Here is a 16501-nt window from a genome sequence, read left to right as displayed (position 1 = left end):
TGTTTAGGTTAACCCTCAATGCAGTTTGAGCTGCTATTAACTGACGAGATTCGCCACCTGTGAAGGGCGTTTCCAGTGAATTCTTGGGGAACTAGACCACATTAGACCAGTTCCTGATCAAAAAAAAGGAAAAGTGCTCAGATTCTTCAAACCTGGACTGAAATAATATACACAGTGTTCAGATTTATTAAAACAGTGTCTGATTTGTGAAACCTTTGTTCTATTTTAAAATGCAAGTTAGTCTAATTTGATGACGTCCAAAGACATGATGAATCAGAAGCTAACTTCAGCCTCAGGTTCTGTGTTATTTTATTCACTCAGAAAATATCAATGTAATCAATAATCAATATAATTTATACTGTAATAGTTTATGGGTTTTTATGGTTTTGGTTGTTCACCTGCAGCATAAATCTAACCAGAGACCGAGGCTGTAAAACAGTTTCCAACCCTGTCTGACGGCCTCCAGGTTGTATGATTTTATGCTTTTATCTGAGTGTAATAAACACGAAACACTTGTTTATAACTTTTGTGTGACTTAAGATAAACTAAATCATGAAACTGAGCCGGGTCGTGGCTGCTGTGAGCAGCTCTCTGAATTCCGCTGGAACCTGAATGCCGCACGACGCGACGTTTCCTGTAAACCGCGGAGGGTTTTTTTTTATTCTCACCGAGGCGGAAACGTCTCAACTGCGTCAAGTTCACGCGCTCGAGGCGCTCCGACGTGAGTCCGGACAGCAGCAGGACTTGGTTACTACCACCACCATCATCATCATCATCATCATCATCTTAGTTTAAAGATGCGCCTTCAGAGAGCGGTGCTGCTGCTGGCGTGCGCCACCGTGTCGTCTGCCATCAGGATCTTATCTGGACACGCGCTGAACTGCCCGCGCCAGGTGAGCGCAGCTTCTTCCATCACAAGTAGCTCCGTGTGATGAGATGAGAAAAGTTCAGTTTGGTGGAAATGTGAGGGAACATCGTGAAAGTTCACGTCGTGTTTGTGTTTGTGTTTCCCTGCCAGGACCTGAGGTGTGAAGTCAGTCACAGTGAGTCCAAACCTGCACCTTGATTCTTCTTTTACGACATGTTTAAACTCCAGGTCTAGAGGACAGGTCCGAATCAGTGTTCAGACTGAAACCGGTTCAGTTCAGAAAGAAATGAAGGGATTTCACTTTTTTCACTTATGTAAAGTTAAACATTTATTTATTGACATCCTCAGAAATCAACTGAAAGAAACTGTTCCCTGCTTGCCTGAATTTGTCTGCATATTAAAGAGCAACTGTGTAATTTTTGGCCACTAGGGGCACTAAACCTGGAACTCCCCACAATGTCAGAAAAACTGTCCACCCGTGTTTTAGAATCGTGTTTTCAGACCACTGCTCAACAGAAAAAACAGACGTACACATGTCCAGCTCGGTGATCTGACCCCAGAAATGTCCATCTTCACCACATCACTTTCTGGATTTTCTGGATTGATTAAAAGTGTTGAGTCGTTATGAAATGTAAATGAAAACAGAAGAATGACTCATGGATCTGGTTAAATCCTGTTTCATTCCCAGTCGAAGATAAACACGGTGAGGTGAGACGGAGGTGGAAGTAGACGCTGATGCAGCAACACATCTGTAAACAGCTGCTGCAGGATCATGTTTACGGGGAAAGGATCAGATTGGCGTGTTTAAAAGTTCCACTTCATGCTGGAGTAAAACACACACCTCGTCCGGACGGGGACGGAATATTTGTCACAGTTTCTACTGGGAGGAGGACCAGGGCAGACCCGGGACCAGGGCAGACCCGGGACCAGGGCAGACCCGGGACCAGGGCAGACCCGGGACCCGTCAGACAGCTTCTGGTCTGGTTCTAGTCCCTGCCGTCCTCTTCCTGCTTCGCCATCTGGTTTCAGTTCTGTTGCAGCTCCTCTGAATAAAACGGGGTTCTGAAGACAGACGGGCAGACGGGTCTGACGGTTCTGACGGGTCTGACGGGCAGACGGGTCTGACGGGCAGACGGGTCTGACGGGTCTGACGGGTCTGACGGGCAGACGGGTCTGACGGGTCTGACGGGTCTGACGGGTCTGACGGGCAGACGGGTCTGACGGGTCTGACGGGCAGACGGGTCTGACGGGTCTGACGGGTCTGACGGGCAGAACCAGACCAGATTACGATGAACAGGAACCAGTATGCTAGAATCTTGCTCCAGTTTGGCAACATTGCCTGGAAATCAATCAGATTTAGAGGGACAGTAAAAACACCCTGGTGTGTGTGTGTGTGTGTGTGTGTGTGTGTGTGTGTGTGTGTAGGTAACTGTATGGACCCCACGTGGCTGAAGATGAACAACTACACTCCGAGCAGTCCAGAGGACCTGCAGGTCTCGGTGGACACTGCGCTGGATGACGGAGGACGGCTGCAGCCGGTGCTGCGCGCCAGCTGGAAGATGAAAGACGACGGTGAGTGAATGTCGTCTCCACGGAGACGGCCAGCTCAGTAAGGAGAACGATGAAGATATCTGCCCTTCCTGTCCAGTTTGTCTACTCTGAAAGATGAAATGTGGACCAGGGAAGGTGGTCTGCTACCAGTCCTAAAAGCCGCGTTTCCACCAAGCTGCAACCTCCGGCGGTTAAAAGTGAAGCTGATGCGGAAGTGCTTAAAACTGCAGTTCCCCTTTCATCCACTAGAGGCTGCAGAACAGAGCATTTTAACGATGTTAAAAAGACCAACTTTACAGCAGAAATAAACATGTTTACAGCAGAAATAAATATGTTCACAGCAGAAATAAACATGTTTACAGCAGAAATAAATATGTTCACAGCAGAAATAAACATGTTTACAGCAAAAATAAATATGTTCACAGCAGAAATAAACATGTTTACAGCAAAAATAAACACGTTTACAGCAGGAATAAACATGTTTACAGCAGGAATAAACATGTTTACAGCAGAAATAAACATGTTTACAGCATAAATAAACATGTTTACAGCAGAAATAAACATGTTTACAGCAGAAATAAATATGTTCACAGCAGAAATAAACATGTTTACAGCAAAAATAAACACGTTTACAGCAGGAATAAACATGTTTACAGCAGGAATAAACATGTTTACAGCAGAAATAAACATGTTTACAGCAGAAATAAACATGTTTACAGCAGAAATAAACATGTTTAAAGCCTGGTTCAAAAATCCATTTAAGGTTTAACAGGTCAGGTTTACCTTCATGACAACTGTGGGGGGAGTGAATTTTTTTCTAACTCGCCCGTTTAAAAGTAATTTAATCTCGAAGTTCGGCATATTTAGGGGCGTGTCCTTTTGATTGACAGGTACCCGATCTCCCGCTTCAAGTCAGAAGAACGTAGAACAACCGCGGTTTTTAGCCGGTTAACAACGTGACTTAGCTTTAGCCCGCTTACCTCCGTTAGCTGGTTAGCTCCTGTTATCTCCGGGTTAGCTCGGTTAGCTCTTAGCTACAGGAAGCTCGGAGTTCGCTAGATGTCAATCATCCACCATGACGCTCACAGCCCCCCTCTCAGCTCCACCTCTTTGCCCATATTTGTATTTTCCTGGTGAGACGACACACATGCCCCTGCCAAGATGGTGATGGTAGGAACCGCCCACCCAGCTTCAATTCAGCTCTTCAGAAACCTACGGGTGACGTCACGGAGGCGCCGCCCATCTTTTATATACTGTCTATGGTTTCCGCCAACGGGTCTGGGTCTGGACAGTTTGGTTCGGAAGGCCCCGATCTCGTGTTTCCATAACAACCATAGCCTTACCTGGAAGGCGATGGATGCTTTAGCTCTGTGATGGCATGATGTGAAAGCAGCACGAAGCAGAGAGAACGGAGGACGCTGCTGGACGTCGTCTTGTGGAGCGTCTGTGGAAACATGGAGATGTTCCTGCTTTCTTTCGGGTCACACAGGAAGTCTCGGTTCTGTCCACCAATCAGCGGATTGCAGCGTGTTAAAGCCTTTAGCATCAGATCGGTAAGGCTGACAGAGGATCAGATGTTCTGGTACAGTCCCAGTGCTACCTGGTGGGGTCCAGATCCAGCCCCACATCCAGTCCTCACCAGTTCCAGCCTCCACGGTGAAACATCTCCAGCTCCTTCCAGTTCTGCTTCTGCTGGCGTTCCTCTTCCAGTCCGGCACATCTCACCTGGAAGCCGGTCTGGACCTGACTCGGCTGTTCAAACACATGAACCCAGTCAGCGTCTCTTCATCAGGATGATGATGGTCCTGCTGGACAACAAACCTCTGTCACAGTCTCTGGGTTTCCTCCAGAACCTCCCTCCTGCCCAGGGTCCCTTCTGACGGAAACATCTCCACACCATGAGGAGAGAAGCACGGCGGTGGCAGCCTCATGGTGTGGAGCTGCTTCAGCGTGTCTGGATCTGTGCCGTGAAGCAGACAGGAAGTAACTCGTGTGTATTTCCAGGAAGCATCAGGTACCTGACGGCCACTGAGCTCCATGTCCTGGTGATGTCCACCAACGCCAACGTGTGCGTTCGATATTCTTTCAAAGAGTTTCTTCCAATGAGGAGTCCTTCAGGAGAACAGGTGGGTGGCAAGTCTGTCTGTCTGTCAAGTCCTGATGGAAAGACGGGACGTCTGGACTTCCGTTAGATTAGACAGTCCGTCTGTCCGTCCAGAAATCTGACTACAGTCCAAATGTCCCAGCTTTCCCTCAGCACTTAAATGCACCGTGTATTTATGGAACTGTCAGGGTTTTTCTCTCCACAATGACAGGAGAAGGTCCAGGTCCAGGGAACCGTTTTGTAGGTTTAGCCTTGGCCGATGGGGAAAGTCACATGATGTGAACTCTGCAGAAGACCGCAATCTGGTCCTAGAGCCAGACCATGATCTGGTCCTGAAGCCAGATTAGGGTCCCATCCTGCTTCCTGAGTCCAGACTGGGAACCAGTTCTGTGGAGGGGACCTAAGACCTGAAGGCTCTACTGGGAACCAGTAAACCAGCTGTCTGAATGAAACTCTGATGGGAAAATGTGGAACTCTGAGATCCTTCAGGTCCAGTGGATCCTGGTCTGGAGTTTTATATGTGAGGGGAAACTGAGATTCTGTTCTGGTCTAAAAGGAAGAAACATGGTGGTGATGAGGATGAAGAGGATGATGGTGAGGATGAGGATGATGATGATGATGGTGATGATGAGGATGATGGTGAGGAGGATGATGATGAGGATGATGGTGTTGATGATGATGATGATGTGAGGATGATGGTGAGGATGATGCGGATGAGGATGATGGTGAGGATGATGCGGATGAGGATGATGGTGAGGATGATGGTGATGAGGATGATGGTGTTGATGATGATGATGATGAGGATGATGATGCGGATGAGGATGATGGTGAGGATGATGCGGATGAGGATGATGGTGAGGATGATGGTGATGAGGATGATGGTGATGATGATGATGATGATGATGAGGATGATGATGCGGATGAGGATGATGGTGAGGATGATGCGGATGAGGATGATGATGAGGATGATGGTGAGGATGATGGTGAGGATGATGGTGTTGATGATGATGATGAGGATGATGGTGTTGATGATGATGATGAGGATGATGGTGAGGATGATGATGAGGATGATGGTGTTGAGGATGATGATGAGGATGATGGTGAGGATGATGGTGTTGATGATGATGATGATGATGGTGAGGATGATGATGAGGATGATGGTGTTGATGATGATGATGAGGATGAGGATGATGGTGAGGATGATGATGAGGATGATGGTGTTGATGATGATGAGGATGATGGTGATGATGATGATGAGGATGATGGTGTTGAAGATGGTGAGGATGATGATGATGATGATGGTGAGGATGATGATGATGATGATGGTGAGGATGATGGTGTTGATGATGATGATGGTGAGGATGATGGTGAGGATGATGATGATGATGATGGTGAGGATGATGGTGTTGATGATGATGATGGTGAGGATGATGATGAGGATGATGATGAGGATGATGATGAGGATGATGGTGAGGATGATGGTGAGGATGATGGTGTTGATGATGATGATGATGATGGTGAGGATGATGATGATGATGATGGTGAGGATGATGGTGTTGATGATGATGATGGTGAGGATGATGGTGAGGATGATGATGATGATGATGGTGAGGATGATGGTGTTGATGATGATGATGGTGAGGATGATGGTGAGGATGATGATGATGGAGAGGATGATGGTGTTGATGATGATGATGATGATGGTGAGGATGATGATGATGATGGTGAGGATGATGGTGTTGATGATGATGATGGTGAGGATGATGGTGAGGATGATGATGGTGAGGATGATGGTGAGGATGATGATGTTGATGATGATGATGGTGAGGATGATGGTGAGGATGATGGTGTTGATGATGATGATGGTGAGGATGATGGTGAGGATGATGATGAGGATGATGGTGAGGATGATGGTGAGGATGATGGTGAGGATGATGATGAGGATGATGGTGAGGATGATGATGAGGATGATGATGATGATGATGGTGAGGATGATGGTGAGGATGATGGTGAGGATGATGATGAGGATGATGCGGATGAGGATGATGGTGAGGATGATGATGAGGATGATGGTGAGGATGATGATGAGGATGATGGTGAGGATGATGGTGAGGATGATGGTGAGGATGATGATGAGGATGATGGTGAGGATGATGGTGAGGATGATGATGAGGATGATGGTGAGGATGATGGTGAGGATGATGATGAGGATGATGGTGAGGATGATGGTGAGGATGATGATGAGGATGATGGTGAGGATGATGATGAGGATGATGCGGATGAGGATGATGGTGAGGATGATGGTGAGGATGATGATGAGGATGATGGTGAGGATGATGGTGAGGATGATGATGAGGATGATGATGAGGATGATGGTGAGGATGATGGTGAGGATGATGATGAGGATGATGGTGAGGATGATGATGAGGATGATGATGAGGATGATGCGGATGAGGATGATGGTGAGGATGATGGTGAGGATGATGATGAGGATGATGGTGAGGATGATGATGAGGATGATGGTGAGGATGATGATGATGATGATGGTGAGGATGATGATGATGTTGAGGATGATGCGGATGAGGATGATGATGAGGATGATGATGAGGATGATGGTGAGGATGATGATGATGATGATGATGAGGATGATGGTGAGGATGATGATGAGGATGATGATGAGGATGATGGTGAGGATGATGATGAGGATGATGGTGAGGATGATGGTGAGGATGATGATGAGGATGATGGTGAGGATGATGGTGGTGTTTGTCTGTGCTTTTAGTGGGCGTTCTCGTCTGACCTGCTGGTGTTGGAACCTGGTCAGAAGTACCGGGTCTCCGTCTCCAACATCCCCAAACCAGAGAACAACCACAGCCACTACGACATCAGCCGCGATGTCCAGGTTTCCGGTGAGTCCAGCGGGGTCTGAGAGGAAGGCAGACTTTGGTCTTATTGAACGGTTAGCATGTGGAACTGGTGTGGAGACATGTAGCAGAACGTTTCTTGTGGTTTCCTCAGACTGCAAAGACCCATTGATGCAGACGACCCAGTTCTGCAGAGACAGGGGTGAGTCACACTCCCGCTGGAGAACGTTTGGATAAACAAGTCGTGTGAACGGGTCGTCTGGTGTCTGCAGGGAGTCTGTGGCAGCCCAACATCAGTGTGAGTTTGCTGAGCCCAGAACCGGCCCTGATGGTCCGCTTCAGCCCAGACCCTCAGTGTGACCAGTACACGGTGATAGTTAAATGTGGGCAGATTTCACATCATGCTGGTGTGGATCAGGTAAGATGTCGCCGTGCTGTGTGTTTCCGTCTGAGTGGGCTGACACAGGTCTGAAGTGGTTCCAGCAGATCATTAACTCACCGTCAGCCTACTTTTTAACCCAGTTCTGGTTTCCTTTGCAGGAAACGTCTGCAGATTTACTGCTGATGTCTGTAACTCTGCTGCATCACAGTGTTTTTGCATTTTGCAGCAGTGTGAGTGGACCTGACATGGACCCAACACAATTATCCAGTATTTTTAAACAACGCTGCACGTCGAGGTGTTCTGGACTCCGTGTCGCGCAATATAAAATACAACAGAATAGAATAGCATAGAAATATTAATTCCAACTTGGGAAATTTAGTAGTTGCAGCCTCCATGTACAATTGTGTTTATAACACGACAACAGAACAAACTAAAACTAAAAAGTATTTGCAAAACATTTTAGAGGAGATAAATAACACTGGTAACATTCGTGATGTTACCTAAGACACAAGAAGCAGTGAACAGTCTTATTGAAGTGGACAGGAATGATTTCCTGTAAGGGTCCGTGTGACCATGAAGCTGTCATAAGGTCATATTATAACCTACTGTCTTATTATAACCGTCTAATGGATTGTTCCAAGCTGGTTAACACGTTGCTATGGTAACGCCCCGTAACGGAGGGATATTACCGTGTTTAACTGGCCGAACTATGTATAGGAAAATAATGCAGCCAGTTGTCACTGACAATGGTATAAAGTATGTTTAGGTGAACTTCCACAACCTACTGCAGTTATTCTACATGGACCTGCAGCCGGAGCCGACTGAGACTGGCCGCCTGGGAGTGCTTTAGGACGGGAGAGGCTCCCGCTGCTCCTTCCTTACAGTAACTGCAGAACAATATGTGCCTTCAAGTCTGTCGCCAAAACACCAGAAAAGTCTCTAATAACTCCAGTAAAAGCTGCTAGATTTGTCGCTTTTAACAAAAAAGTCTCCAGATTTAGTGAGAAAGTCTCCAAGTTGGCAACAGTGTCTGAATGAAAGCAAAGCGGCTGTGGGAGGAGTTTACAGCACAGCGCTGCAACGCCAGAGACGCTCGATTAGCAGCTGAAGACAGCAGGAGAGGAAACTGCAGAGAGAAAATAATCACACCCTTTTATTTTTATCATCGTTGGAAACCCAGATCGTACTGAGATTAAAATCTGATTAATCACCCAGAGCTACTTGCTGCAGTTTGTCGCTAAATGAAAACAGCCATGTCTGCAACTGCAGCTGTGCTGCAGGAACCACACGGAGTCGCTTTAGTTGCCCCGGTTTCACAGCACAGCTGGAGGGGTCTGGTTTGGGAGGAGTCAACATCTGAGATGATGTTCAGGTGGCTTGGTACCGATTCCGTCCATCTTCTGCCGCTTATCCAGGGTCGGGTCGCGGGGCGGCAGCCTAAGCAGGGAAGCCCAGACTTCCCTCTCCCCAGCCACATTTGCCAACTCTGCGGGGGGATCCCGAGGCGTTCCCAGGCCAGCCGAGAGATATAATCCCTCCAGCGTGTCCTGGGTCTTCCCCGGGGTCTCCTCCCAGAGGGACGTCCCTGGACCACCTCACCAGGGAGGTCCAGGAGGCATCCTGACCAGATGCCCGAGCCACCTCAACTGGTTCCTCTCGATGCGGAGGAGCAGCGGCTCTACTCTGATCTCCTCCCGGATGACTGAGCTCCTCACCCTATCTCTAAGGGAGAGCCCGGCCACCCTGCGGAGGAAACTCATTTCAGCCGCCTGTATACGAGATCTCCTTCTTTCGGTCACGACCCACAGCTCATGACCATAGGTGAGGGTAGGAACGTAGATCGACTGGTAAATGGAGAGCTTCGCCTTCTGGCTCAGCTCCTTCTTCACCACGACAGACCGGCGCAGAGTCCGCATTACTGCAGACGCCGCACCGATCCGTCTGTCGATTTCCACGTTGCTTGGCACCAACATGGTTTTAAATGAAAGCAGAATCTGGACCTTCTGTCAGCCTTGAATGAAAAGAGTTTCCTGTCAGCTGCAGCATGTAAAAACGGAGCTGCATGTCAAATCAAATCACATTTTATCTGTAAAACACTTTTCTTACCAAGTACATACGGTAGGACGAGTCCGGTGTGGACTGCAGGGTAGTGGAGCGGTGAGGGCCAGGAAACGTCGTCATGGTGATGACGATGATGCTGTGAAGAGAAATCTGCAGCAAATGACCTCAGACGTTCATGCTGTGATGTTTTTACAGCAGCTGTTTGCTTCATGTTCCATACCTCAGAAACAAAGCTATAACCTTTTTCCAGAACAATCAGATGACCCTGAATGCAACATTCAGCCTGGACAAGTGGCCCAGATCCTGCTGCCAGTTTGATGCTGAGGTAGAGATCCGACTGTAAACACACACAACACACAACAGCATGAAACATGTTCACCTGTTCCTCCTCTGCAGATCAAACCCTGGTTCCCACAGTGTGGAAATGACTGTCCAAGACAAAGGACCACCAAAAACATCTGTCCTCCTGGTCCTCCTGGTCCTCCTGGTCCTCGTCCAGGTTCCTTTTCCTTTTCATCCTGCAGCTTCATGAGGAAACATTTCTAATCTAAATCTGGACGTGTCTCCAAGTCGGACACATGCCTGGAAAATTCTAGTCGACTTGTTTTGTTCCTTCTAGTCAGATCTGAGTTCGTTATGCAGAAATTCCACAAAGTTGGTTGGGATGGTGCGATCAGGGAAGGCGGTTAGTTCCTCGCCATCCATGCTGTTTGCAGCGGGTTTCGTGTAAAATGAGTCATTTCATCGTCACCCTGTATGATGATTTAATCAGCACCAAGTCCGATCTGAGGTCTGAAAAATCTGTCAAACCATTTAACGGTTGTCTTCCTCCAACAAGGTCATCTGTACATCCTGGTCGCCGTGGGAACTGTGGTCATGTGTGTCGTCCTGGCAACTCTTCTGCTGTGTGTTCTCTGCAGAAAGCGAGGTTTGATGAGTTTTGGAGAAATGATCCGTTTTGTTTTTCCCTCTGAGCTTTGACAGAAGCTGGTCTCTGCTTTCAGGTAAACCTGTGATTCCTCCACCGCCTCCGTCACGGCAACTGCTGCCACAACAACCTCCCAAAGTCCTGGTCATCTACTCCCACGACCACCGCCTCTACAAGGACGTGGTCCTGAAGCTGTGCGCCTTCCTTCAAGCCAAATGTGGCACCAAGGTTCTGGTGGACCTGCTGGACTCCACCTCGGTCGGCATGGTGGGCCGGATCCGCTGGCTGGAGTGGCAGCGGCAGCAGCTGAAGAACCCCTCGGATAAAATCCTGGTACTGTGCTCGCGGGGCGTCCAGGCCAAGTGGAGGTCCATGTGTGGTGAGGGGAAGGTGATGCTGAGGGAGGACGTCCTCTCCCCCACCGATGACATCCTCATCCCCTTCCTGAACCTCTTCTTGCCAGACCTGCACCAGGCCGGAATGCTGGGCCGCTACATGGTGGCGTACTTCCAGGACATCAGCGGCGAGGAAGACGTGCCGTCCGTGTTCAACGTGACCGTCAAATACAACCTGATGAAGAACTTTGAGGAACTCTACTTCCGAATCCTGGACATCGAGAAGTACCAGCCGGGTCGGATCAACCAGATCCAGGGGATTGGTGGGGACGACTACTTCAACTGTCCTTCAGGAAGAGACCTGAGGAACGCCATCCATACCTTCCAGGACTACCAGTTACAGCACCCTGACTGGTTTGAGATGGAGTGTGTTGTCAGTGAAGAGGAGGTTCTGACCAACGGTGTGGTCCGTCCGCCACCCGTCCCTCCAGTCTTAGAGTGTTTCCCTCTGATCAGAGACGGACCCCCCGTCTACGCCCATGACATCCACGTCGGTGACCCCAACAACAGCGTTCATGTTCTGACCCCAGAACTGAACCCAGAACTGCATCTTCCATCCGTTCTGACCCCAGAACTGAACCCAGAACGGCATCTTCCATCCGTTCTGACCCCAGAACTGAACCCAGAACGGCATCTTCCATCCGTTCTGACCCCAGAACTGAACCCAGAACGGCATCTTCCATCCGTTCTGACCCCAGAACTGAACCCAGAACGGCATCTTCCATCCGTTCTGACCCCAGAACTGAACCCAGAACGGCATCTTCCATCCGTTCTGACCCCAGAACTGAACCCAGAACGGCATCTTCCATCCGTTCTGACCCCAGAACTGAACCCAGAACGGCATCTTCCATCCGTTCTGACCCCAGAACTGAACCCAGAACGGCATCTTCCATCCGTTCTGACCCCAGAACTGAACCCAGAACGGCATCTTCCATCCGTTCTGACCCCAGAACTGAACCCAGAACTGCATCTTCCATCCGTTCTGACCCCAGAACTGAACCCAGAACGGCATCTTCCATCCGTTCTGACCCCAGAACTGAACCCAGAACGGCATCTTCCATCCGTTCTGACCCCAGAACTGAACCCAGAACTGCATCTTCCATCCGTTCTGACCCCAGAACTGAACCCAGAACTGCATCTTCCATCCGTTCTGACCCCAGAACTGAACCCAGAACTGCATCTTCCATCCGTTCTGACCCCAGAACTGAACCCAGAACTGCATCTTCCATCCGTTCTGACCCCAGAACTGAACCCAGAATGGCATCTGCCATCCCAGTCGGAACATTTGCTGGTCCTGAGTCCTGAGTCCAGCCAGGTCAGGGTGGTGGTAGACCCCCTGCTGCACCCCCCGAGCTACAGTTCAGAGTATGCTTATGTTGCCACGCCCCTCCTGAACAACCAGACCCCCCTCACAGAAGAACCTCAGGTTCCCACCGAGGATGATGAAGAGGACTCCCTCCTGCCGATGAGCCAGCCTTTGGCCCAGGAAGTCCTGCAGACGTCTGTGGACTGGAGTCTGTCAGAACCTTCCCAGCCTGAGGAGATGGACGAGGGGGAAGACCTCCAGCCAGCTGGACAAGCTCCGAGCAGCGGATCTGACCAAGGCTACATCTCCAGTATCTCAACCCAGCTCGAAGGTCCTGGTAACGAGGATCCAATGACGACGTTGGCTAGACTGCAGGACTGGCTTCTCCAGCGGGACCACACGTATTCCAGCCTCAGTCTGGAAAGGGAATGATGGGAGCAGGACTCGGAACCAGAAGATGGATCAGATCTTAGAGACTCTGCAGCCAGATTTCCGAAGCTTCAGTCTGTGAAGAAACTGAGGAAACGATCTTTTTCAGAAGCAGCTTTGCTTCCAGGATGTCTCCACAGTAAAACCGAACTGTTGGCGACCTGAAGCCAGAAAAACAGTCTTTCCTGATGAGGGTTTGTTTTTCCTCATCGGCTCGCGTTCAGATGATTCCCTCCACTGCGTCAGGTCAGGAGAAATAATGATTTCATGTCCCGAAATAAACAAAATGTAGAGAATTTCTTGGTGTCGACAATGATGGTGCAAAAGATTTGATCTGTTTGAGGACCATCAGGCTTCAGCGTCGGTAAACCTGCAGGTGTAAATGTAGGAAGTCTGGTAAATGGCTTGATTTTCTACATTTCCATAAACTACGTATGAAACTAGGATAAGAACCATTCAGTCAACCAGAAACTGGTTGTTTTGTTTTAATGAAGATTTCTGTCCGTTTTCTGACACCAGTTGCGATGCTGCTGCTCCGCGCTGATGAAGCAGTTTTTCTACTTGCTCGTATCGTCGGTAGACACGCAGAATGCGGCTGAATTTCTTCTGTGCATGAAGCAAGACGTCGTAGGGTCCCTGGAAGAGTCGACGGGTTAGGCTGCTGCATCGCTGCACGTGCATCTCAGTGATCTGTGTTAGATTGGAAAGTTCAGAACTAAAGCATGACTTGATGTTGATTGTGTCATGCTTCTATGTTGTGTGAACAGAAAATGTACCGCTGAGTCCGGTTCAGGGTGGCAGGAAAGCTGCAGGTGGGTCCATCGCAGTGTCGGAATGACGTGGTTCTCAGACTCTCTGTGAAGAAGCACCTCAGCTTCTCCACATTCCACCTTTATGTCCTTCGATCTGATGGGAAGGACCTGAACTCTTCCCTCGGCAGGATGCTTCCAGAAGTCCTGACAAGCCAGACGGTCTGAGGCTGTTTCACTTCCTGATTGTGTGTTTGCTCAACGGGTGAATAAAGTTGCTTTGAGGGTACAACAAATACTTTTTGTTACAAAAACAACTATAGACAGCAATGGATGGAGTTTCTTTTTGGGAGCAGCCCCAGAGTTGCAACGTTTTTATATGTAAACAACCCAGCAGGACGGGGATTTGCTAGCAGGCTTCTGCTGAGAGGGGGGTCTGTTCCTACAATCAAGGACCACGTTTCCCATCCTGAGACACAAGCTGGAAGTAAAACCGATTCACCCAGAAAAGGTGGTTTTGTTTTGATCAGGGTAAAAACATCCCACCGATAAGCTACATAAAACTGTAGATGTTGATGGCATTGTGCTACATTTGCCACATGTACACCTATAAACAAGGACATTTTCATCATAAAAGGCGGGGCTTAGGGTGGTGGGCGGAGCTTTCTCATTGTTCTGGTTTCTGGGGGCCTACAGTGAGGATCAATATAAAACAAATAAAGGGGTTTGTGAAAAATGCTTGACTATTTCTTGCCCTTCTAGACATGTATATTAAAATAAATTAGCTTGAAATGTGCATAATTTAGCCATTTTGAAATGTAAAAAAAAACACTGAATGCAAGACAACATAGCCAGAGGAAAAACACAATCTCTTGTTTAATAACCAGGACTGTCTTCTACTCTGCAGAGATATCAGCATACAGGTAGGATGCAAGATGGATGCTGAATTAGCTACTGACATCACAGAAAATATTCATTAGCTCTATAGCGATAACTAACATGTTGCCTGCAACAAGATGCAAGAGAAGGTTACATTTTCTTTTGTAAAAGCAAGGTTTTTATTTCAGGGTCACAGAAATGATCAGTTTGTGGACATTTTACCATACTTAGCTCTGATTTATTTCAGGTTTCACCACATGACACTGTGTTACAGCACACTGATCATATCAGTACAGATACAGTACACAAGGTCACGGCACAGTCAGATCTCCCTGGAAATGTAGACAATGCTCCTGTACCAGGACTCTGGAAATAGATTTATGAGCCATAAGGAGGCAGAGGACAAATGAATGTTTGGAGAGTTTGATGGGTTCCTAGCAGTGACCATGAAGCCTTTTTGACCGGTTCTGCTGACTGAAAACCTGCTGAATGTCACAAGAAGTCACACTGAGGAAATACTGAATAAAACTGTAAGCAGAGGGTTTAATATTCATTGTATAAAACAGACAAATTTAAATAAATGATAGTGATAGTAATTTTCTGCACACCCCAAAGGCCTAAGTCAACATTTCAGCTACAACATGTTGGCACAAAGGTCAAAGGTTTCAGGCTGAAATGCCTTTAGGTACAGCAGGTAAGGTATCAAACACACCAACATCCTCTGCAGATGATCCAGAACCAGCAGCGTGTCTGGTTTTCAACCAACCCAAACGAGCTCATGTCACTCCGCTGCTAATCGCTCTTCACTGGCTTCCGGTCGCAGAACGCATCAAATATAAAGCTCTGCTTCTGGTTCACAAAACAACTCAAACGGCTCCCGTCTACCTTCACTCCCTAATCCAGACCTCCACTCCCTCTCCACAGCTACGTTCCACCAGTGAAAGACGCCTCGTGTTACCACCACAACGTGGGACTAAATCACCAGCCAGACTCTTTTCCTCTGTTGTTCCACGATGGTGGAATGATCTCTCAAACTCTGTCCGCTCTGCAGAGTCCCTGTCTACTTTTAAGACCCAGCTGAAGACTCAGCTCTTCAAGGAGAACTTCAACACTTAGTATAGCTGTATTTGTTGGAAAGTTGGAGAACTTAGGCCTGTTCTTCGCAACAAACTTTATAGTATTAATTCTTTGTATTATAACATAGATGATATTATGTGGTGGGAGGGAGAAAACAAAACAACAAAAGAAAGTCTGTAGCACTTCATGGAAGGACCTGCGTCCAACTGGACAGTCCACTACCACCTTCCTACCATGTCCTCTACTGTTTGGTTTCCTGCTTGTGTTGTTCTCACTCTCATATGTAAGTCGCTTTGGATAAAAGCGTCTGCTAAATGAATAGAATAGAATAGAATAGAATATTTCCCTCCTTTTCAATGAAGCTGCTGATGTGAATTGTTAGCAGATTTTTGTCAAAACAAAACCAATCCAGACAAACAAAGAAACCAAAACAAGCATGCTGAGAAAAGTTCTGTGGAATCTAACGGGAAAAGGGCTGAACACATGAAGGCAGCAGCTGTTGTGGCCCCCACAGGTGGCTGATAAACAGCCGCAGAAAGCAAAGATCTCTGGAGACCTTTACAAAACATCCCAGTGCCACTGGGAGAGTTCTGAACTTCTGGATGTTCAGAGCTGATGGTGGAACTATGGCTACAACAAACAATTGCTCACAAGATTTCTGACGGAGGAGTAAAAGTAATGACCAGAAGAGCTGAGAACCACCTGTGGACAGCTTCAGAAAGACCTTGAACCTGTTGCGTTAACTTACTCAAAGAAATCAATAATGGCTGAAAATAAGACAATAAAGTGTGGCCTACTGAATATTAGATCCCTCCCAAATAAGTCTTTATTAGTCAATGACTTGATAGGTGATCAGCACATTGATTTATTCTGTCTTACGGAAACCTGGTTACAGCAAGAGGATTATG

At 47.8% G+C, this 16501-nt stretch overlaps 1 protein-coding gene across 1 annotated transcript; it reads left to right on the top strand.

Moving 5' to 3' along the window:
* Positions 1–814: 814 nt before the first annotated feature.
* il17ra1a (interleukin 17 receptor A1a) lies at positions 815–12891 on the top strand (the record flags this gene model as incomplete). The annotated part of the gene is made up of 11 exons (XM_079263109.1): positions 815–893; positions 1019–1043; positions 2294–2440; positions 4424–4545; positions 7306–7432; positions 7542–7589; positions 7660–7805; positions 10081–10155; positions 10227–10299; positions 10669–10758; positions 10835–12891. Exons 3-11 carry the CDS (start codon positions 2302–2304, stop codon positions 12889–12891), a joined length of 2877 nt encoding a protein of 958 aa, XP_079119235.1. The 5' UTR covers positions 815–893; positions 1019–1043; positions 2294–2301.
* Positions 12892–16501: the final 3610 nt, after the last annotated feature.

Source organism: Telmatherina bonti (assembly GCF_933228915.1).
Source record: "Telmatherina bonti genome assembly, chromosome: 23".
NCBI classification, from domain to species: Eukaryota; Metazoa; Chordata; class Actinopteri; order Atheriniformes; family Telmatherinidae; genus Telmatherina; species Telmatherina bonti.
Note: the sequence above shows the minus strand (reverse complement) of the source record. Positions and strands in the feature narration are given on the sequence as shown.